This window comes from Carcharodon carcharias, chromosome 16 (genome assembly GCF_017639515.1).
Source record: "Carcharodon carcharias isolate sCarCar2 chromosome 16, sCarCar2.pri, whole genome shotgun sequence".
NCBI classification, from domain to species: Eukaryota; Metazoa; Chordata; class Chondrichthyes; order Lamniformes; family Lamnidae; genus Carcharodon; species Carcharodon carcharias.
In genome coordinates this window covers 74,205,079-74,229,580 of record NC_054482.1, presented here as the reverse complement: position 1 = coordinate 74,229,580, position 24,502 = coordinate 74,205,079, and the positions used below count along the sequence as shown (strand labels likewise).

Here is a 24,502-nt window from a genome sequence, read left to right as displayed (position 1 = left end):
CTATGGTGGGCGGGCTGGGCGGGGGAAGGTGTAGAGCCAATTGCTGCCCATAATTGACTCCGCGCTGCCATTTTACGCAGGCGGGCCAATTAAGGCCCTCCCAGCATAATACGTGGCCAGTAGCACTCAGCACTACCTGTGCAGGCGGGGGAGGAGGGAGAGTCAGGGCCAGCACTCTTTCGCGCATGCGCGCCAAAGAGCGCAGCAATCTCTGAGGCAAGGAGCTGCATCACGGAGATTGAATGGATATTAAAATAATTAAAGAATCGATTTAAAAATTTATTTAAACATCTCATGTGACTGTGTCACATGAGTGGGGACATGTTTTTATATATATGAAAATTAATTAATTTATTTAATAAAAGTGTCAGGAAACCTCATCCTGCTCATGGATGAGGATTCCTGAAAAACGCGAAGGCCACTTGGGTTTTCTGCCTGCCTGCCTGCCAACCTTAAGGTTGGGTGGGCAGCGTTCCCAAGTGGCTCAGTTGATTTCTTAATGACCTTAATAGGCCATTTACATTTTGGCAGGTACACAGCCGACTTCGGCGCACGCATGCCTAACAAAATATCGCGATGGCGTCAGGACACACGCCCAATTTCATCACACGTCATTTTACATGTCGGTGTGTTGGGCCCAGAAAATTCTGCCCCATGTTTGTGTGTGGCTCATGTGTCTTGTTTGTGTGTATAGGGATTTAAGGGGTTAGAGTTTAAGTTATAGTGTTAGAAATTAGCAGTTCCTAAGCAGCACATATTTCTTTCGCCACTGGTTAACGACAGTTTGGTCAATAAACAGTTATTGACTTATTGGGCAAAATTTTACCATCGACGAGCAGGGGGCAGGGCCTGCTCGCTGACACGTAAAACGATGCGGGGTGACGTTGGGCGAAACCCCCGATGTCATCCCGCCCCATTTAAATCAGCAAAATCAGCTGCAGGCCCGCTGACCTGTCAATGGCCAATTGAGGCCATTGACAGGATAATTTAAACAATTAAGGTTGGCAGGCAGGCCAGGAGCCCCGGCGGCAAATAGAGAAAACATAAAAGCTCATCCACCGGCGGGATGAAGTTTCATGCAGGATTTTTAAAATTTTAATAATGTTATTTTGTAAATTATGAACATGTCCCATCTCATGTGACATTGTCACATGAGGGGGACATATTAGGGAATTTTTTTTTCTACTTTTAATATTTTTCAACATGGAAGCACTTAGCCTCAGGGAGCTGTGCGCTCTTTTGTGTGCATGTGCGAAAGACTGCACTCTTGCTTTTAGGGAATCCAACCCCCACCCGTACAGGAAGCGCATAGCCTTAATTGGCCCGCCCACATAAAACGCCAGTGCGGCCCGCTTCGCTGAAGGGGATTGGCTCCCCACCCGCTGGAGGTTGGGTCAGGCCTGCCCACCCGCCAGCCAGGCAGAAAATTCTTCCCATTAAGTTTACAAACCTGGTGCTCATATTCTGTTAACTTAAATTAAAAAGTTAGGTAGAACTGGGGCAATCTGATAGTTTGATCAAACTTTTTTTTACATTTGTTGTGGCTCAGGGAACAGTGGGGCTTGATATTACAGTGCACTATCCCCAGTGGGTCACAACAACTTGAACCTGTGCCCTCTGGTTCTCGATCCTTCCACCAATGAGACCAGTTTCTCTCTTATGTACTCTGTCCAGACCCCATAATTTTGAATCACTCCATCAAATCTCCTCTCAACCTTCTCGTCTGCAAGTAGAAGAGTCTCAAGTTCTCCAATCTATATAATTGAAGTTCCTCATCCCTGGAACCATTCTCATAAATCTTTTCTGCACCCTCTCTAATGCCTTCACATCTTTCCTAAAGTATGGTGCCCAGAACTGGACGCAATACTTCAAACCGGCGTACTATACAGCATCATATCCAAGTGTTTCTGCCTCTGGCGAGTTCCAGACATCAGCCAACACCTGGATGGAAATTTATTAACCTCCGCTCTAATCCTTCTACCAATTCTTAAACCTATATCCTCCTAGTTATTGGCCTCTCTCCTCAGTTAAATCTTTCTGACTAACATTGATTTTTCTAACTTGTAGAATTCAACATAAATAAGGCAAGTCAAATATATACCAAGAGGAGAATTTTCGGCTCAGCGAGCTGGGGTGGGGCCCGCTCACCGAAGTGTAAAATGACAGAGTGATGTCGGGCGTGCATCCTGACATCACCGTGCGTCATTTAGAAGTTCAGTTCAGCGGGCATGCAGCCAAGTCAGCTGCGCAGCCAAACTGTCAAAGGCCTGTTAAGGCTATTAATTAACTAATTAAACCTATTGAGAAAGCTGCCCTTCCAACCTTAAGGTTGGCGGGCAGGCGGAGAGCCCAGGCAGCCTTCACATTTTTCATGGAACCTCATCCACGGCTGGGATGAGGTTTCATGAAGGGTTTATAAATTAAAGTTTTTCAGTAAAGTTCATTGATATGCCCCAGCTCATGTGACACTGTCACATGACGGGGCATGTCTTAAAATTTTCTTTATTAAAATTTTTCAGACTTAAAACTTATCTTCTTGAAGCACCTCTGTGCCTCAGGGAGATTTCTGCGCTATTTTGCGCACATGTGCGAAACAGTGCACTCCTGACACAGGAACCCCCTCCCCCTGCCCGGCCGCACGGAGCGCACAGCGCTTCTGGGTGTGCGTCATGCTGGGTGGGCCTTAACTGACCCACCCACATAAAATGGTGGCGCGGGCCCAACTGGTTCCGTGTCTACCCCCGCCGAACTCCCCCCCCCACCGACGGCGGGAAAGTTCTCCACCAAGTGTTGCAAAATCATGTTAAAAGAAAAGCTCCCCCCTTCAACTCCAATTTTAGTGGACAAGGCACTGCTTACTGTAGTACTGAGTTACAGGTCAGAAAGGTAAAGGATTGATCCCTATTCTGTTTTGAGCAAGTTGGGCTGCAGGTGGAATACTACAATGGGCCTCAATGTCATTGCACTAGAGAGAGGGAGAGAAAAAATAAATTAGCCAGGATTCCTGTTCTACATTATTATTTTATCATCTCTGTTGCAAAGCACACATATAGACATTGGGTGAGGACAAGATCAGACTCAGCAATACACCCCCAATTCCCCTACTGCCATCACTTACTACCTGAGCTCACACAAGATTGACTACAGGCTGACAGAAGAGTGGTGTTGGCGATGCAGAACTATACACTAGCAAGAATCAATGCACTCAGGAAATATGGGGAAAAAGCTACATTTTGTAAGAAGTTAAACTAAGCTAGTTTTTTAACATTCCAATCTTGAGGGTTTTTGACAGATACTTTAGCTGGTAATAGTAGAATTCAAGAATAGACAGGTGGGCAAATAGATGTAATGCGCATTGGAGTATAAATATTTCTCCCAAAAAATAGAAGTTACTGAGAAGGTCCTACAAGGTTTTATCCTTGTAAACTTTGTTGCCACCAGTGCCAATCCGCAATTTCAACCTTAAGTCTAGGGGAAGGAGTGTCGTCAGCCCCTTTAACAGGCAGACCTGATGGGAATTGGATCTTGGGGGAGAAGAGGCTCAGAGGTAAGTTTTAAAGTTTATTTCAGGTTTCCTCACAAAATGCGAGGGACAGATTTGCTCCTCCAGACCTTACAAAGTTGTCTTAAGGTCTCCCTTGAGCTAGGATATCCCCTCCCACTCTTGGGCATGCTCCCCAGTGCATCCTGCACACTCCCACTGATAATGGCAAGAGGGTCCTCACCCTCCCTATCAATGTCTACAGCCTTACTTTGCTCCTGATTCCTTTCAACAGCCTTCATCCACACCCCATCGACCCTGATCTCTGCCAATATACCTATCATCCTCCTGATGCTGCTGACAGCCTTCACAGCCAACATCCAATCCCTATCCCTGCCAATAGCCTTCTTCCCCATTCTAATCCCTGTCAATAACCTTTCACACCACCTCCCTTACAGCCTTTCTGGTTCTGTTATTTTCTGTTATTAAAAGGTCTCTCTCCAAAAGCTAGAAGAGATCAAAAAAATTGGTCAACCCAGTGGCAGTTGAGAGACGTTTTATGCAGGTATGCTGCTTAGGAGTTCTCAATGACATTGTGTAGTTGTGTATTTTCTGTACTGTGGAATAAAATGGTTTTAAGAGCTGAACTAAATTACAAGATCCAGATCACAAAAGCATTTCACTGCTATATTCTTGTGTTCTACTACTGCATTAGCAGATACAGGGTAGTGGAGGTCAACTTCTGTAAAATGCAGGCTTAAATCTCAGAATTTGAGGAGATACTACATACTGTGGCAGACCCAAGTTCTTAATAATGACTAAAATCATTAACTTCAGATGAAGCACTCCAGGACTCCAAAATGCTCTATAGACTTCAGCACAACCAACCCCCTTGGAACTTCTCCTTCACTCCACAGTACCTTCTTGCAAATGCATCTCCAACTTTTCTACCTTACTGCATGGCTAAAGACAGAAAAGGAAGCCTGAGAATGTGACCTAATCCAACAGATAAGGGAGGAAAAATATTAAAACACATGGACAAACCCTAAATGTCATCCCTTGCAGCAAAATGGAATAATGCCAATTCAAAGCATACATCGCACGTAGCAGACTTCATACATTCCACAATTTCAAGTCATAAGTGCATAATGCCTCTACATCCAGCTATTCTAGATAGCATTTTAAGAGACAATTAGGAACATAATCAATTTCACAAATCCAAAGACCCAGCTAAGTACCTTCTGAGCTTGTACACGGGGAAAAAAAAAAACTGTTCTACAATGAGGTTAAACACAACTCTCATTACCAGCTGCAAGAAGATGAAATCCCCTCTGTACCAACACATGGTTGAAACTCATGTGGGATGCCTGTTCAATCAAATCAAGCAATGTTTGGTCCCCATCTGGATTGGGGAAATGTCTGGGGCTTCTTTGGGAGACCCACTCAACACAACCTACTCCTTCGGCATATTGCTTCCCCCACCCCCACCCTAACTAATCCCATTAACGAGACAAAATAAATGTCCTTCATGTTCCCAACTTGTTTTGTACTCAGCAAAAGGAACATATGTCCCACCCACAGGCACCATTCGTTCAGGAGGTGAAGTGAATGCATGAATTAAGTGTGAAGATATATATTCAAATTGACACTGTACACCTAAAAGAACATATTCTTAATCATACAATGGCTTCATAAAATATGTGAATGTGATATTTTATGAAACTGTAGATATAGATATAAAAGTATTTGAGAGAGCTGTCACGAAGAGATATTAATGTCTACAATGTAATTGGAAATAATTTTAAAATTGGAATTGTAGTAGGGTCTGTGTCTGTGTGTGCGTCTATGTGTGACTTAATTGGATTAAAATCAGCTAGTCTGGGTGATTTGACGTAGAGTAGTTTTGAGATGTTAATTAGGTGAACAGTAAGGATAGAAGGTAAAGAGTACATTTGCATTTGTTAAATAAACCATTCAAAAGAATGGGTAAACTCTTGCACTTAGCTGACAGACGTGAAGCAATGTGTTTATATTACTAATAAAATTGGTGGAATGAAAGGATTATTATTAGAAGGAATGAAAGGATTATTGTTAGGAGAGGTAAAATTAAAAAGACTAGTAATACAATGGAAAATTTACATTCAAAGGGGGAGCTAGGTATAAACAAAGGAATTTGTGTGTGAGTCCAGCCTATTAAAATGTTAACCTAGGATATTATCAAAAAAAGTGAACACATGTCTAATTCCACCTTCAATAAAACTTCCTGTGTTACAACAGTACCTCACTGATAGACTTAGCATTGTAATACATGCAAGGGCATGAAGTATTGGTACTTACCCACTAGATATCTACTAAACTCCCCTCCCATCAGCACACAATGGTGGCAGTGTGTACTATATGCACTATGCATTGCAACAACTTCCCAAAATTCCTTCGCCAACAGCTTTCAAAGCCACAACCTGCACCATCTAGAAGAACAAGGGCATCAGACTCATGGGAACACCATCACTTCCAGGTTCCCCTCCAAGCCACACACCATGCTAACTTGGAACTTTATTGCCCTTCATTCACTGTTGCTGGACCTAACAACATTGTAGGTATTTTTACACTATTTTCAAGGGCAATTAGAGATGGGCAACAGCAATACTTACTTCCCAGGAATGGATAAAACAAAACAGGCCAGAAAAAGTTAGGAACAAAAACAGAAAATGGTGGCAAAACTTAGCAGGTCTAACTTCATCTGTGGAGAGAAAGGCAGAGTTAACATTGAGTCTAAATGACTCTTCTTCAGTCATACGGACTCAAAATGTTAACTCTGCATTTCTCACCACAGATGCTGTTAGACCTGCTGAGTTTTTCCAGCATTTTCTGTTTTTGTTTCAGGTTTCCAGCATCCGCAGTATTTTGCTTTTATCTCAGAAAATGTTAGGGTTTGTTCGTTCAAGTGTAAGTGAATTTCTAGTAGTGTGATAAGTTATAATTTCTGCCACTGAAAATTAACTTCTAAGAGTCTCATTCCTTCAGATTTTAGTTAATTATTGTTTGAGAATTAAAACATACATCGTTTACATATTGTCTTTTTAATTTCTCTCCCTTAATCCCATCTTTCTTTTTCCCTCTATTTTGCTTGCTGTAGATAATTTTACATTTAATTAAATTTGCTAAATTACACTTCCTGGTTTGGACTGTTGTGCCTCAGTGAGAATTCCTCAATCCAACTGGTTAAGGAGACGTGCTGTCGGTGCCCTGCTCACACCAGTTCCAGATCCCCAGAAGAGGATGCAGTGTTGTTTCAGACTCCCACCCATAAATTGCCACTCACAGGTCCACAAATGTCTATGGGCAGTTGGAAGCAAAATCCGGACCCAATATTTGAATACTGTTGATACCATTTCTATCTTACCAATGAAACAATGTGCATAATTCTTTCAAGATTATGCACTAAATATAAGATTTTGCAATTTCACCACATGAATATTTTAGAGTTTTACTTTAACGACAAAATATTAGCAATCCAAATTTTAAACAATCTATTCCTTCAAAACAGACACATATCAGCATCAATCTACTCTTCTTGGTCTAGAATTAAAGTGGCCATTTACTAGTAACAAAATGCTAGTGTATAGATACAAAAAGTAATCAAAAAAAGGTAATGAAATATTGGTCTTTATCTCAAGAGAGTGGGAAAGTGAGGAAGTGATGCTTCAGTTAAACAGAGATTTGGTCTGATCCAATGTGGAGTATCATTTTAGTCACTGAACCAAAAGAAAGATGTAAATTTGGTTTGTATTCCTTTAAGGAGTGATCTAATCAAGGTCTTTAAAATGATAGAGATTCGATAGGGTAGCTAGAGAGAAACTTTGTATACGGAAGGTGAAATACATGCAAAGAATGAGTGGCATCATTTAAGGGGGTTAATCCAATATTCTTCTTCACCTATTCATATGAATGCCGAAGTAATACATAGCACTGAACATTGGAATTCAAACAAGTGCACAGTCACATCAAAGCACTGCAAGCAAATACTCTATGATTCCTTCAAGTCACTTAGGCACTGGACCAGAACTAACAAAACATGAAACAACTAATCTCCGCTTCCATCATGTTTCTTAGACACATTAGAATTCTAAGTCACTTTACAAAGAGGTTGAGGGCCACCTCTCTTACTTGGAAGAATGTATTAAATGGTGAAATGGTGACAACAATCCGTTTTGTTGAACCTAGCAGCAAGTTTCATGCTTATGCAATTACTTGTCAGCAGAACAAAAAAGATGATATAAAAGAGTCAATCATGACTTGGAAGCTGGGTGCCTGCATCAGCTACCTGTGACTGGGACTTAGTGTCATGTGACAATGAAAAACACCAAGAAAACCTATAAACGTGCAAAAGCTGCAATTGTAATTCAATGACTTTCGAAGATCAAAGTTTTGCTGAAAAACAAGTAAATTTGTAAAAGCTTTTATAGAATTGCTTCAAGAAAATATATTAAAACTGCACCATTTAAAAGTCTAAAACCATAACTGGGCTCATAAAACAAGAAATTTCCCTAGGTGTATAAACATGATGGAAGAACCACCAAACTCTGGACAAGACCTTGCAAGGAAAGGTACATTGCACCTTTCATGACCTCAGGACATCCAAAAGCACGCTAAGCCAATAAAGTACTTTTGAAGTGCAGATACTCTTATAACATAAGAAAAGGTAGCAGCCAATTTGCACACAGCCAAGAACTACAAGCAGCAGTGAGATACATGACCAGATAATGTGATTTAGTGTTGTTGACCGAGGGATCAATATTGGCCAGGACACGAGGAGAACTCCATTGCACTTCTTGGAATAAAGCGGCAGGATCTTTTACATTCACCTGAGAGGGCAGATAGGGCTTCAGTTTAATGCCTTATCTAAAAAATAGCACCACCAGTGGTGCAGCATTTCTTCAGTATTGCACATTTTAGCCTAGATGATGCTTGTGTCTCTGGAGTAGGGCTTGAGCCCACAGCCTTCTGATTGAAGGGGATATCACTGAGCCAAGCCCGCTTGATTGGCATCCCATCCACAAATATTCGCTCCCTCCACCACCAACGCACAGTGGCAGCAGTGTGTACCATCTACAAGATGCACTGCAGGAACTCACCAAACCTCCTTAGACATCACCTTCCAAACCCATGATTGCTACCATCTAGAAGAACAAGGGCAGCAGGCACATGGGAACACAATCACCTGGAAGCTCCTCTCCAAGCCACTTCCCATCCTGACTTGAAAATATATAGCCATTCCTTCACTGTTGCAGGGTCAAAATCCTGGAACTAACAGCACTGAGGGTGTACCTACATTACACGGACTGCAGCAGTTCAAGGCGGCAGCTCACCACCACCTGCTCAAGGGCAAGGCCCAGCCAGCAATGCCATATCCCATGAACAAATTAAAAAAATACACAACTTTGGTCCAGAGCAGGAATTGATCCAAATGACTCAGCATTGTATGAGGTTTTGAAAAGGACAGTAGAGAAAATTTTAAACAACCTCTAAACTCTCCACAAGGTGTTGAAACCCAATGTGTTGTGATCCCCCGACTGGCAGCTTTTCCACAATGCCTTCCCCTACAGGGCAGTTGAATGCCACCCCCACCCCTCCAAACCCAATACCCCTGCAGTCTCTCCCTCCATCCTCACTGCCTTGCTCCAAGCCTCCCCCTCCACACCAAAACCCAATCTTCTCGATAGCAAGGGACCATCCTCATTGATCAGGTAACTGCTTCCTACCACACGCTTTTCCATCTGGCAGCCAACCAACTGTAAGAAATTGGGGTCTTTAATAAACTGGTATTTTCTGCATAGTATAGAACTTCTACAAAATTAGCTAACCTCATTGATTCTCTCTAGAAAAGCAATTTCTAAACGCTTCGACTTCTAAACATTATCTGGAAACATGAGCATCACTTGGTTCAGGCTGCCATGTTGACATTGCTAAATTTGTAGGATGGTGTCTTGTGTACCCCCTTATTTATGTAAGTATTTAGAAAGGCCAGGGTATGATGCTTAGCATGATGTAATCTAAAAAGCTGACCTTGAGCAGAGTGACGAACAGGGGAAGAAGTAACCACCCTGACATTTTGGGTACCTGTCCTGCACCCATTGGTCAGATGGGTTTGATTATATGATTGACATTAGGCAAGTTACCAGCCCCCAGCAAAAAAGGTATATTAACAAGTTTGCAGGGACAGGGGGCAGTGCTGGAGAGCTGGTAGTGCTCATCAGGCAGCCACCTTCTTCAGATAGAAGAGGAAGAGGAAGACAGGGGAAGAGTTTGCTAACACTTTGACTAGAGAGCAGAATGCTATCACAAGCTACAGAGATTGACAAACTCTGTGCCAACCATCCATTCGTCCTCTGGGATCAGTAAACTGCTCGCAACCGTCATGGATTGTATACTTTCTCTGTCTAATTAATTAACACATCGTATCTAAGTTGTTGCTTCCTAAAAAAAACATCTTAAAATTACTTACAAATAGTTGTACTGCCTATCTTAGGTACCTGCAGCTCCGAATTCAAAATCTTACACAACCTTCAATATGGCCATCTGCTAGGATTGGTGGAGTGGGACGTGGGAGGGGAAAGAGGTGGAAATTGAAGTTTTAAAAATCCTAATGAGTTCCTGATGTTCAATTCAGCAGATGCTTCTGCCTTCCCATTAGCTCCAGGTTTCCCAGCTGCTAACATGTACACTGCTCCCTCCCTGCTTCCCTATAAATATTGAAACTAAAATGACTGTTGGGTAACAGATTCAAGCGTTTACAGCAAAAAAAAAACTGAACTGAAACATTGAGGTATTACAGATTTTGCTGGCTTTTCTCCTTTCAATTAGAAATCCCCGACATGAAAAAAATATCCTCAGGCTTGAAGCTGTCCAACAGGAGGAGTACAAGTCTAAACCTTCCCCTCAAAAACATCTCATATAAATTCCAACATTTGACTTTATGCTATAACTTGTTAAGTATCAACCTGCTGCAGTGATACAAAGTCAACATTCAGAGCTCTCATTCATCATTATACTCCATTTTATTACGAGTGCAACTAGTGTTAATGCACAAGCACTCATTTTCAACACCACATTGCTTTTAAACTCAATTGCAACAGCATAATTTCAATGAAAAAAAATACAGAAATTAATATCTACAGAGACGTTGTAATTTTACAACAACCCAATACAAGGAACTCACCCTGAACTGCAGAGTGTGACGAAGAATGGTATCCTCTAATGCATGAATCCACTGCTCTCTCTCATCTGCATCACGGGCTGTGAAAACACAAAAAATGAAATTTTGGTAAAATTTTAATTGAGCCAATGGAGACAATAGGGTTATAATTGTATTAATTAACTTTTATCTACAATTCAGTCCATTTGCACCTTAAGCCTGTTAAATGTTTGCTCTTTGAAGCAGTTATTTTTTCCAAGAAAATCTAATCCAGGTTGATGAAATTTGCCTTGCAGATCTTGCAAACAAATACATCCTGAAACATTCAGCAATGACCTTACATGGGCAAGTGAAGGACTTCCATTTTAAGACCTACAGTGCTGCAAGCTTCATATCCCATTTGTCATCAAAGCACTTTACAATATTGCCCCACCTCCCTCCCTCCTTTCCTAACCTTAACTGTTGCCAAAACCCTTGTCATGAGGCTATGCCCATTTAATTTTGAAAATATGATTTTTCAACTGACTGGAAATGTTGTAATTTGAAATGAGACAAAACAGACTACTTAAAATGCAAGGCCACCTTCCAAAGTGAAGGACACCCGCAGGGGAGAATGACGCGACAGACATTTCCAATAATTCAATGATCCATCAGAACTCGACATCTTCTAAGAAAAAGACATTAAAATGCAAAGTGCTCGATATTGAAACAATGGTTGCCACAGACTGACCCACTCAAAACCCCTTGGAAATACACAATGGGCGAAGTGTAACAGGCCAGTCTGCAGCTACTGTAGTGAGATCGCAAGTGACACAGGGAACGTCAAGAAAGTTTTCAGCAGAGGAATCATGCTGAAAAGCTGCATTCTCTCCCTCTCTCTCTTTTGGAAAGTGTGTCACCTGGTTCACGAAGTCAACTATCAGAAACCTACCAGCGAACTGAAACCTCGCAATAATTGCGACATCTTCTACATCTGAGTGCATCCAAGCTGACTTAAATTGGGTCCAATGTTTAAAATCTATGCCTCAAGGAAAATAAAAGGGCACGTAACTATATATGCTGAAAAAAGAGACATGTCAAAGCTTTTTGTCTTGCACTCATCAGGACACTTGCAAGAATATCAATATAAAAAGGGGAAAACAACAATTTATACTGTGTGTGAAGACAGTGTTGATTGGTTGGCAAGTGGACATGAATCTACTAGAATTTGAGGAACAGGTGAAGCTAGCTGTTTCATGCTATTATTATGCAGTAGCAATATGAGTGGCATCCACCTCAAACAGGATGCTGCCGTCAAGATAAAAAGATGTTCTGCCTATCACACAAATGAGTAATGTGGTATAGGAATTTCAGTGCCAGTGTGATGCTAGGTATGTAGGCCGTACATCCCAAAGACTGAAGGGTCGTATTAAACAGCATGTCGCAGCCGCTGCTCGCAACTGACAAGGTACAGACTGCACCCAGCTAACCCATGCTTGCAAAACTCAAAACACAATGTCCAACATTAGATGTGATTCCGCGATTGGACATTTGTTAAATAATCCTCAGTGCATAAGAATTACACTGACAACCAATTTAAGATAGTCAGTCGAGCTCGCAGTGTAGCGCATTTGCATGTACTAGAAGCAACATATAGTAATACACAGGGCCCTGTTCTTTGCAGATAGGAAGAACATGTACACACATTACTCTTGTTTCAGCTAAATAAATAAGTGACATCCATTCGCTGACTCATTCTTCAGGGCAATGCCTTGACCAATCAGGATCAAGCTGCCTGGTTTAAATTTCAAACACCGCTTGGCAGTTAGCTATCAGTCACCATCACTGATGCATTCTCCATGGCAACACCCATACCAATCAGAGTCCACTTGCCAACCAATCAGCACTCTCTTCACATACAGTATAAACTGTTTTCATCTTATCTGGTATTCATGCAAGTCTCCTAACGAGCCCATGATGAAAAGCGTTGACATGAGTATTGCTGAAAAAAGAGACAAGTTCTGCACTACCAGATGACTATTTATAAACCTGAGGGGTACAAAGACCAAAGTCAGTTTGGCAACAACATAGTTCAACTTACAGGTAAGCAAAGCTCAGGTAAGCTATCTATTGAATTTCTTCAAGCGTGTACTAAACCCAAGGTGTGTTAGTTTTCATTTCCAAACCCATCAATAATGCTAAAATGATATAGAGTGAAAACTTATGCAATGAGATTGAGCAATTGGTGATAGGATTATTAATTTACACTGTGCCCGGTTTGAGGTGTGCAAATTTCTTTCATTTTTCAATTTGATCCGTTTATGCTGCTATATTGCTTCAATAGATCACTGCAGCATAAACAGTACCTGTTTGAAATATGTCTGTGCCATTAACTCATTTAAGTGGAAGCAGTTTGGCAACACAATTAATGATGCCACTAAACATGTAACAAGGCCTCTGACTACATACTCTCAGAAAACAAGGAGTTGGTTCTTGTGCACGGTTTCAATTTCGGTGTGCCTTCATCCCAAATCAAACCGGAAGAGGTATTTGCTGAGTTTGAACTCCCCTCCTCCCAACTATCCCACCACAAACCAGCATCCACTGAAGACGCTGAATATTTGAAAGCACGCCTAGCTGATCTAGCACACGCACATTGCTGGATTCCGAACGACCAATCTGACTTTCAAATGCAATGCGAATATCATACAGCATTGCAAGGCCTTAAGACCAACCCGGACATACACATCAGTAAGATAAAAGTTTTATATATATTTTTCTTTTCCCACCTATTTCCATTATTTTTAAGTTTATTTCCATCCATTGTTTTATCTCTGCCTTTTAGCTTACTTCGATCCCTTCCCCCCACCCCATCCCCACTAGGGCTATCTGTCACTTGCTCGTCCTGCTTTCTACCCTTAATGTCACCATTAGCACATTGCTTAGCTAATATCACCACCGTCAACACCCCTTTGTCATTTTGTCTATGACATCTCTGGCAATCTCTTCTTTGCCTCCACCTATCACTGGCCCTCTGTCCAGCTCTATCTGTCCCACCCTCCTCAATCAGCTTATATTTCACCTCATTTCTATATTTCCTTTGTTCTGATAAAGAGTCATACGGACTCGAAACGTTAACTGTATTCCTCGCTGCAGATGCTGTCAGACCTGCTGAATTTTTTCAACTATTTTTGTTTTTGGTACATATCAGTAAACCTGAAAAAGGGACAGAAATAGTCATCCTTAACAAGCGTGACTATATCAAAGGCATGCACACCATTCTTAATGACAGTCCAAATTCATATCCATTGGACCTGCCACTCAACATGGCCAGACAGCCTTGCTCAAAAGTAAGCTAAAAAAACGCTTGCTGGACTTGTGTAAGAGTGATGAGCTCCTGCGTGATATATATGACAGGGTTCGTCCGCACAGTTTGCTACGTCCACGTGTGTACGTGCTGCCCAAGGTACACAAAAGTGTTGTCCCTTTATCTTATCCCATCTTATCTCTGACCGGTTCTGCACAACATGAATTGGCCAAGTGGTTGGGCAAATTGTTACAACCAGTTTTGACCAAGTTTTCTACATACACCGTGAAGGACTCCTTCACATTTGCTAAGGCCATGCAGGTCTTGCACATCGATAGCAATGCTGTGTCTATGTGCTCATTTGACGTTGCTAGCCTATTCACCAATATTCCACTTAAGGAAGCCATAAATATTTTCACTGCAGCATTATAATCATGGCAATCTAGATCCGTCACCACTGCATGAATCAGTAGTGAACTTATGAACTTGGCAACTCGTGCAGTTGAGTTCAGTTTTAATGACACCACGTACGACCAAATAGGTGGAGTTGCTATGTGATCCCCACTATGCCCAGTTCTCTCAAACATCTTTGTTGGGTTCCAATGAGAAATGTTTCTTTGATGGAACAACACCTAGGCTCCTACCCCTCACATATTTTCGATTATATGGATGGTACGTTTGCTATATTTACATCTGCAGCTGCATGTAATAATTTCCTTACACATATTAATAGGCTCCATCCTATGCTCAAAATTCACCTTTGAAATGGAACAGTCAAATGAACTCCCCTTCCTTGACATCCAAGTTAAGAAATCTGCCAAGGGTTCTCTACCACAGTCTACCATCACTGGTCAATATATGCGTTGGGATTCTTATAGTTCTACACACTATAAGATTGGTCTTATCGGCAACCTTGTAAACAAGGCAGGAGCCATTTGCTCACCATGAAAGCTTAATGCTGAAATAGGGCGCAAAGGCATCTGTAGGTTAATGGCTACCCTGATCAGATCAGTTTGCATTATATATCATGCAAACTATTGAAAGCTGGCCCAAGGCTGTCACTTCGGCCCCGCAAACTGCCCAGTTTACCTCAGATTACCCTGGAAGGGTAAGGTATCCCAAAAATTTGAGCAACAGGTGAAGCTAGCTGTTTCAAGCTGTTATTATGCAGCAGCAACACGAGTGGTAATCGCCACTAACAGAATGCTGCCATCAAGCCAAAAAGACTTTCTGTCTGTCTGACAAATGAATAATGTGGTATAGGAATTTCAGTGCCAGTGTGATGCTAGGTTTGTAGGCCACACGTCCAAAGACTGGCGGATCGTATTAAACATCATGTCGGAGCAGAGTTCAGCGGGCAAGATACAGACCGTACCCAGCCAACCCATGCTTGCAAAACTCAAAACACAATGTCCAACATTAGACGCGATTCCGTGATTAGACAACATTTGCTAAATAATCCTCAGTGTGCTAAGAATTACGCCGACAACCCTTTTAAGATCGTCAGCCGGGCTCACAGCATGGCGCATTTGCATGTACTGGAAGCTACAAATATTTATACGCAGGGCCCTATTCTTTGCAAATAGAAAGAACATGTACACACATTGCGCCTGTCCCAGCTAAACAAATAAGTGACAGCCATTCACTGACTCATTCCTCAGGGTCAAGCTGCCTGGTTTAAATTTCAAATAATGCTTGGCAGTTAACTGTCAGTCACCATCATTGATGCATTCGCCATGGCAACACCTCTACCAATCAGCACTCTCTTCATACAGTATAAATTGTTGTTTTCCCCTTATATTGGTATTCTTGAAGTGTCCTGATGCATGTAAGACTCTTTTTTTCAGCAATCCTCAAGTTCTGTACTACCAAATGGCTAATAACCATATATCCTTTGAACTTTTTTTCAAAATTGGACTGTAACTTCCGTTATTTCTGATACCTATGTGTGTGACATCACAGTTTTATCATCTTTTTCCTCTGGTTTAGTGATTAATAAATTTGCCTTTTCTTTATCTCAAGAAAACTTGTTTAATTGACTTGTTATTGCTCATTGCATAAATAGTTGACACAATAGGATTCGAAAAAGGCATTTCCTCATGAAGAAGAAACTTAGAACTTTGTTGTGGCCAACCAAGTAGATTGAATAGAGGGGAGCCAGTTCACTCCTCACCTGGTCATAACAGAATTCAGACCTTGTACCTGGAATTTGTTCCCACAGACTGACAAAAGAATTAGAATAGGGAAAGTAAATTGTTCCTTCAAAAACAATTTAAAAATTGCAAAAGGTTTTCTTGGGTCTGTAATACTGAAGTGCTATAATACTCACATTCAATGTCAATGCTTTCATACAGCAAAATGAGATAACTGGTGAGAAGTTAAGGGCACTGCCCTTAGAACAATTAAAAGGTGTAGCTAGGCACTTAAAGGTAGAGTTCTGCCTGAAAGCTAGAAAAATAGATATTTTAAAATGGATGAAACATCTAGAGGTGGAAATTGAGGGCACTGAAACAGATGAATTAGCCGCAGAAAAATTAAGATTGCATTAGCAAAAATTGGAACTGGAATATGAGGAAAGGGAAGAGAGGCAGGAAAGGGAGAGAGGCAGGAACAGGAGGAGCAGAATTCCAGGAAATAGTAAAGGGAGTTTAAATTAAAACAGCTCGGGCTGAGATGGCAGGATCCCATTGTGTCCATTGAAGACACACCTAGCTTAGATTTAAGGGCTGACATATTCAAGTTTTCCCATTTAATCCCTAAGTTTGACGAAGAGGACCTGGATGCCTTCTTTATCTCTTTTGAAAGGGTAGCCCAGCAGTTCAAGTGGCAACCCAACAATGGCCCCTGCTGTTGCAAAGTAAGCTAATGGGAAAAACTCACGAGATTTAATGCCTCCTGCCTAAGGAAAATGGCACAAACTATGAGGCACCAAAAAGGGCCATTTTAAGTGTCGGAGGTGTACAGTCAGAAATTTTTTACCCTCAGGAAACAGCCTGACCAGATGTACCCGGAATTTAAATGGCTTAAACAGCTCACTTTTGACTTGTGGGTACGAGTGCTTAAAATTGAGGCCACCTACAAAAACCTTCATGAAATAATTCTCAAGAATTCAAAAACTCCATACCCCTCCCAATAAGAGCCTACATAGAGAAATAGGATGTAACAGGGGCCAGGCAAGCAGCAATTCTAGCCGATGATTATGAGCTTATCCACAAATCCTCATCCCAAAGGAAACCCTTCCCTTGTCACCCCAGCCAATTGAGAAAGATAGAAGGTGGGAGAGTCATAGGAAACTGAGCACCCCAGGAAGGAAAGAACAGCTAGAAACACAGGGGGCCCTCCTCAGGCCTGAAAGGATGGTGCTGAGAAGAGAAGTGAGGACAAGAAGCCCGTGTGTTTTAACTGCCACATGGCAAGACACCTCCATGCTGACTGCTGGAGATTACAGGAAAAACCTGTGGGATTTGTTGTGGCACACAAACCCTGCACAGAAAATGGGAGAGAGAGAGAGCATAGCAGACCAGGTTATGGCTCTGACTGCAGCAGCAAATCCCTGTAGATGCATTATTGAGTGTGGGTGTGTTTATAAATATCCCTAAGAGTTACAAGAATTCGGTAGCAAAAGAAAATGTGGCCACATCTCCTCAGAGTAGGGCAAGTAACCCTGTAGTGATACTGAGGGATACAGTGGCAAGCCAAACTCTACTGCTGGGAAAAGGCACTCTTTCCACCAAAGAGTGCAGTAAGTGCCAAGGTGTTGGTAAAGAATATTGAAGTGGGGTACATACCCATCCCATTATACCAGGTACACCTGGAGTACAACCCAGTGACCACGGAAGTCTTTCCAGTTTGCTTGTGGACAGGGTCGACCTACACCTCAGCAATGGCCTGGCAGGATCAGAAGTGACAGCATCTTCAGTAGTCTCAGAAGAGCAGACCGTGGTCAGGGAAACCCAAAAGCTGAAGGAGATTAGGCCTGGCTTCTATACTGACTGTGGGGTAACCCGGTCTATGGCCAAACAAACTCCATCAGAGGTGGCGGAACTGGCACAGCAGACAGATGACCCTGCTGTCTGGTTAGCTGACACCTTTTTAGGGAATCTAGAGCAGTCTCCTCTACATTGGAGAGACCAAACGCAGACTCGGTGACCGCTTTGCGGAACTCCTTCAGTCTGTCCACAAGCATGACCCAGACCTTCCTGTTGCTTGCCATTTCAACACACCACCCTGCTCTCATGCCCACATGTCCATCCTTGGCCTGCTGCAATGTTCAACGCAAACTGGAGGAACAGCATTTCATCTTCCGATTAGGCACTTTACAACTTTCCAGACTTAACACTGAGTTCAACAACTTCAGATCATGAACTCTCTCCTCCATCTTCACCCCTTTTTGATCCCCTTTTTTCAAATATTTATTTTTTTAAACTTTTATATAGAGATATATATTTTCCCAGCTATTTTAAAAATGTATTTCCATTCATTGTTTTATCCTCACCTTTTAGTCTATTTCGATGTTTTTCCCCCCACACTGTCCCCTCCCCCCACCCCACCCCCATTGGGTCCATCTGCCACTTGCTCATTCTGCTTTCTACCCTTAATGTCACCATTAGCACCTCTTTTAGCCAGTATCACCACCATCAACACCCCTTCGACCTTTTGTTTATGACATCTTTTGCAATTTCTCCTTTGCCTCCACTTATCATTGGCCTTCTATCCAGCTACACCTGTCCCACCCTCCCCTTAAACAGTATATATTTCACCACATTTTTACTTCTCTTCAGTTCTGAAGAAGAGTCATACGGAGTCGAAACATTAACTCTGTCTTTCTCTCCAGAGATGTTGTCAGACCTGAGATTTTCCAGCAATTTTTGTTTTTGTATCCAATTTCCAGCATCCACAGTATTTGCTTTTATCTTAGAATCCGCGGTAGTTGTAGTAGCTAAGAAACAGCCATTGTAATTTAAAAAAGCTGAAGCCAGGTCAGCAGGAGTAAAAGGGGTCCACAAAGGGCCTGTAAAGGTTAAAAAGGATCAAGCAAGAGAGCCAGTGATGTGTTTAGCAGGCACCTTCATGGCAGGTTTAAAATGGAGACTAGGGAAGCTCCCAAACAGGCCAAGAAAAAGTGAGGGTGATGTCCCACTCGGTTGAAGAGCCACAGGGAATACAAAAGAAACTGAACATCTATTTGGGGGCAGTAGTGTTCCAGGGGACATGGAACAGATTAGGGCATTGCCCACTCCCAAAACAAAAAAAAGAGGAAGAGAGGACAACCTACCCCAAAGCAAGGAATACTTCTGAAGATCACAAGGAGAATAGCAGTGAAATTCATGGAGCGTTAACGACTGATAAAACTTGGTCTGTTTCATCTGTCTTAAAGTTCACTAAAAATGAAGGGCCAGGTGCAAAACCAGAATTGCTACATGAGGCAGAAATTCAATTATAGCCCACTGATCTCCCATAAATCAGATTTGTAAGAGTGCTTAGATTGGAGCTAATAACTTCATAGGCTTTGGAGGTGGACAGTGATGGATTAAAACTGATTCAAGCAAAACAGGCTAACAATCCAAAAAGTTTAGATGTCAAAAACCTCTATGCTAAACAGCATGAAGGCAGGGCCAGTGAGAAGCACAGAACACCCCTACAGGTAGTCAAGAGCAGCTTGGCTGTTACCAGCAATCTGGGAGTTAATAGCCAGGTAAACTAACCAAACCCCTTAGATGATACTTAGTCTGGAGTTACAGCAAGGAAAAGGCACAGGCTGACAAAACTCTCCGCCATGCCTACCATCCAAAAAAAAAGCAACTTCAGAACCCTGACCACAGCTTTATCTTTTCAAGTGAAGACAGGCTTTGTTTGTAACCAACAATGCGAAGAGAAAAAACCAAGGTAAGAACATGTTATCCAGGTCCTAACGTAATTTAGGGTTATCAGGGTATCAAGACCAGAGTGGAGAAGAACAGTTGCATGTTGAGTGAGAGAATGAATAGGAGTGCGTGTTTTTTTAAAACTTTTTTTTACATGTCCTTGGTTTTTTATATATCTTATATACAATGAGGCTTTGGTTCCCTTAATTTTGAAAATATGACTTATAAACTTGCAACTGACTGAAAATTTTGTAATTTGAAATGAAACAGAAGAAATTACTTAAAAATGCATGGTCGCCTTCCAAGGGGAAAGTGAAAAAGCAAACAAGACACCCTCAGGGAAGTCAGAGGGGATGGACATTTCCTATAATTCAAAGATCCATTGAAACTCGCCACTATCTAAAATTAAAATGCAAAGTGCCAGATATTGAAACAATGGCTGCCACAGACAGACCCATCTAAAATCCCATGGAAATGCACAATGGGTGAAGTATAACAGGCCAGTCTGCAGCTACTGCAGAGAGATTGGAAGTGACACAAAGAGCGTCAAGGAAGTTTTCAGCAGAGAAAACAGGCTGAAAAGTTGTGTTGTGTTTTCTCCCTCTCTTTTAGAAAAAAAGTGTGTCATCCTGTTCAAGAAGTTAACTATTAGAAACCTACCAGTGAAGAGGTTTCGTAGTAATTACAACAGCCTCTACATCTGACCGCTTCCAAGAAAGCAGCTAACCTAAATCGGCCGCAATGTTAAAAATCTACGCCTCAAGGAAAATGAAAGCACACTTAACCTTTTATTCTTTTAACCTTTTTTTCATTGGACTGTAACTTCCTTTATTTCTGATACCTGTGTGTGTGAGACATCGCATTTGTATTATTTTCTTCTGGGGTTTAGTGTTTAATAAATTTGCTCTCTAACTAAGAAAACCTTGTTTGATTGGCTCCTATTGCTCACTATATAAATAGTTAAACACATCTGGATTCGGAAAAGGCATATCCTCGTGAAAAAGAAACTTAGACCTTTGTTATGACCAACCGAGGAGGCTAAATAGAGAGGAGCCAGTTCGCTCCTTCTCACTGATCATAAAACCCTTAACCATTTTATTATCTTTGGATTGATTTTCTGCAAATTTCTCCTTGCCATTTAGCCTTCACTTCCCAACCCCAACTCCATGTCCAATGCCAATATCTTGTTCCATCACCACTATCATTGCTGGCTTGCAGTGTATTGCATTTAAAATCTCTTCTTTTTAAAATTTATTCACAACATGTGCGCTTCACTGGCTGGGCCAGCATTTATTGCCCATCCCTAGTTGCCCTTGAGCAGGTGGTGGTGAGCTGCTTTCTTGAACCGCTGCATCCACGTGGTGTTGGTACACCCACAGTGCTGTTAGGAAGGGGGGTTCCAGGATTTTGACCCAATGACAGTGAAGGAATGGTGATATATTTCCAAGTTAGGATGGTGAATGACTTGGTGGGGGAGGGGGGAGAAGGGAGAGAGGAGGAGGAGGAAACAGCCAGCTGGTGGTGTTCCCATTTATCTGCGGCCCTTGTCCTTCTGGACGGTAGTGGTCGTGAGTTTGGAAGGTACTGTCTAAGGAGCCTTGGTGAATTCCTGCAGTGAATCTTGTAGATGGTACACACTGCTGCTACTGTGTGTCGGTGGTCGGCGAGTGAATGTTTGTGGATGTGGTGCCAATCAAGTGGACTGCTTTGTCCTGGACAGTGTCAAGCTTCTTGAGTGTTGTAGGAGCTGCACTCATCCAGGCAAGTGGGGAGTATTCCATCACACTCCTGACATGTCCCTTGTAGATGGTGGACAGGCTTTGTGCAGTAAGGAGGTGAGCTACTCATCACTTGATTCCTGGCCTCTGACCTGCTCTTGTAGCCACAGTATTTACATGGCTAGTCCTGTTCAATTTCTGGTCAATGGTAACCCCCAGGATGTTGATACTGGGGGATTCAATGATGGTAATGCCATTGAACATCAAGGGGCGATGGTTAGATTCTCTCTTGTTGGAGATGGTCATTGCTTGGCACTTGTGTGACATGAATGTTACTTGCCACTTATCAGCCCAAGCCTGGATATGATCCGGGTCTTGCTGCATTTGGACATGGACTGCTACAGTAGCTGAGGAGTCGCAAATGGTGTTGCACATTGTGCAATCACAAGCAAACATCCCCATTTCTGATCTTATGGCAGAAGGAAGGTGGTTGATGAAGTAGCTGAAGATGGTTGGGCTGAGGACCCTGCCCTGAGGAACTCCTGCAGTGGTGTCCTGGGGCTGAGATAACTGACCTCCAACAACCACAACCAACTTCCTTTGTGCTAAGGACGACTCCAACCAGTGGAGAGTCCGTCTCCCCCCCCCCCCATTCTTATTGATCTGAGTTTTGCTAGGGGTCCTTGAAGCCACACTTGATCAAATGCAACCTTGATGTCAAGGACAGTCACTCTCAGCTCACCTCAGAAGTTCAGCTCTTTTGTCCATGTTTGAACCAAGGCTGAAATGAGGTCAGGAGTTGAGTAAACCTGGTGGAACCCAAACTAGGCATCAGCAAGCAGGTTATTGCTAAGCAAGTGCCGCTTGATAGTACTGTTGATAAACCCTTCCATTACTTTACTGATGATCGAGAGTAGATTGATGGGGCAGTAATTGGCCAGGCAATTTTGTACGTAGCTGGGTAGATGCCAGTGTTGTAGTTGGAACAGCCTGGCTAGGGGTGTGGCAAATACTGGAGCACAAATCTTCAGTATTATTGCCAGAATACTGTCAGGGCCCATAGCCTTTGCACTATCCAGTGCCTTCAGCTGTTTCTTGATATCACGTGGAGTGAATCAAATTGGCTGAAAATTGACATCTGCAATGCTGGGGACATACAGATCTTCATCTATGTTATCCCTCCATGGTCTCAGCACACCCAGCATATACAAACTTCCCAAGCCTTATGATCCTTCCTGCATCCCCAGCTATTCACAATATATAGTAATGATTTGGTGAGGAAACCAAATGTAATATTCCCAAGTTTGCTGACAACACAAAATTAGGTGGGAATGTGAGTGGTGAGGAGGATGTTAAGAGACTTCAAGGCGATTTAGACAAGTTGAATGAGTGGACAAATGCACAGCAGATACAGTATAACGTGGATAAGTGTGAAGTGAAGTTATCCACTTTGGTAGGAAAAACAGAACAGCAGAGTATTATTTAAATGGTGATATCCTGGGAAACGATGTACAAAGGGACCTGGGTATCCTTGTACACCAATCACTGAAAGCAAGCATGCAAGTGCAGCAGTTAAGAAGGCAAATTCATTGTAAAAGGACTGAGTACAGGAGCAAGGATGTCATACGGCAGCTGTACAGGGTGTTGAGACCGTACCTGGATTATTGTGTGAAGTTGGTCTCCTTACCTAAGAAAGGATATCCTTGCCATAGAGGGAATGCAGCAAAGGTTCACCAGACTGATTCCTGGGATGGCAGGATTGTCATATGAGGGGAGATTGGGCCAATTAAGCCTGTATTCACTGAAGTTTAGAAGAATGAGGGGATCTCATTGAAACGTATAAAATTCTGACAGGGCTGAACCAAATGGATGCATGGATGTTTCCTCTGCCTGGGGGGGGTCTAGAACAAGGGGTCACAATCTCAGGAAACAGGGACTGAGATGAGGAGAAACTTCTTCACTCATAGGGTGGCGAACCTTGGAATTCTCTACCAAAAGAGAGTTGCGGAGGCCAAGTCACTGAATATATTTAAGAAGGAAGAAGATGGATTTCTGGCCTTTGAAGGCATTGAGGGGTATGGGGAGAGAGTGGGAGTATGGTGCTGAGATAGAGGATCAGACATGATCATATTGAATGGCAGAGCAGGCTCAAAGGGCCAAATGGCCTGCTCCTGCTTCTATGTTTTTCTACATTTCTTTCTATGACTCTGACCGGTGCATCTCCCATCACTTGGAACCACTGCTAGCAACAAAGCCTCCAATCATCTGATCGCTAATCTATGGAACTCAATCCACCTCTCCAAAATGTTTCTTTAACCAAATTTTTGATAATTTATTCTAACTATGCCACAAGAGCTTGGCATCTGTTCCATTCTCTCCTGTATCCAGTCCATTAGCTTAAACAAAATAAGGTGAGGACTTTGGACTGTAGTGGGAGCGTTTGGAGTGGAATAAGGCCCCTAGCATAGTTAGTATTCTTTAAAGGGAGTAACCAACAAACTTAATCTAAAGGGAAGTCATGGCAGCAGAGCTCGCACCCATGATATGCTCCTCCTGCACTATGTGGGAAGTCATGGACACTTCCAGTGTCCCTGGCGACCATGTGTGCAGGAAGTGTATCCAGCTGCAACTACTGGCTAACCACATTTCAGAGCTGGAGCTGCAGGTGGATTCACTGTGGAGCATCCGCGATGCTGAAATTGTTGTGGACGGCGCATTCGGTGAGGTGGTCACACCGCAGTAAAAACTGAACAGGCAGAAAGGGAATGGGTGACCACTAGGCAGAGTAGAGGAAGGCAGATATACCATTTTGGATACTGTTGGGGGAGATGACTTCTCAGGGGAAAGCAGCAGGAGCCAAGTCCATGGCACCATGGGTGGGTCTGCTGCACAAGAGGGGAGGAAGAAGCGTGATGGAGCTATAGAGATAGGGGATTCAAAAGTAAGGGGAACAGACAG

At 42.5% G+C, this 24,502-nt stretch overlaps 1 protein-coding gene across 6 annotated transcripts in view; it reads right to left on the bottom strand.

The window, feature by feature from the left end:
* Positions 1-24,502, bottom strand: part of osbpl9 (oxysterol binding protein-like 9) — a 289,515-nt gene that overhangs the window by 149,213 nt on the left and 115,800 nt on the right. For all 6 annotated transcript variants that reach the window (XM_041208298.1, XM_041208299.1, XM_041208300.1 and 3 more), the window contains exon 4: positions 10,701-10,777. In XM_041208298.1, coding sequence (XP_041064232.1) covers positions 10,701-10,777 — 77 coding nt within the window. The remainder of the gene's footprint in view (positions 1-10,700; positions 10,778-24,502) is intronic.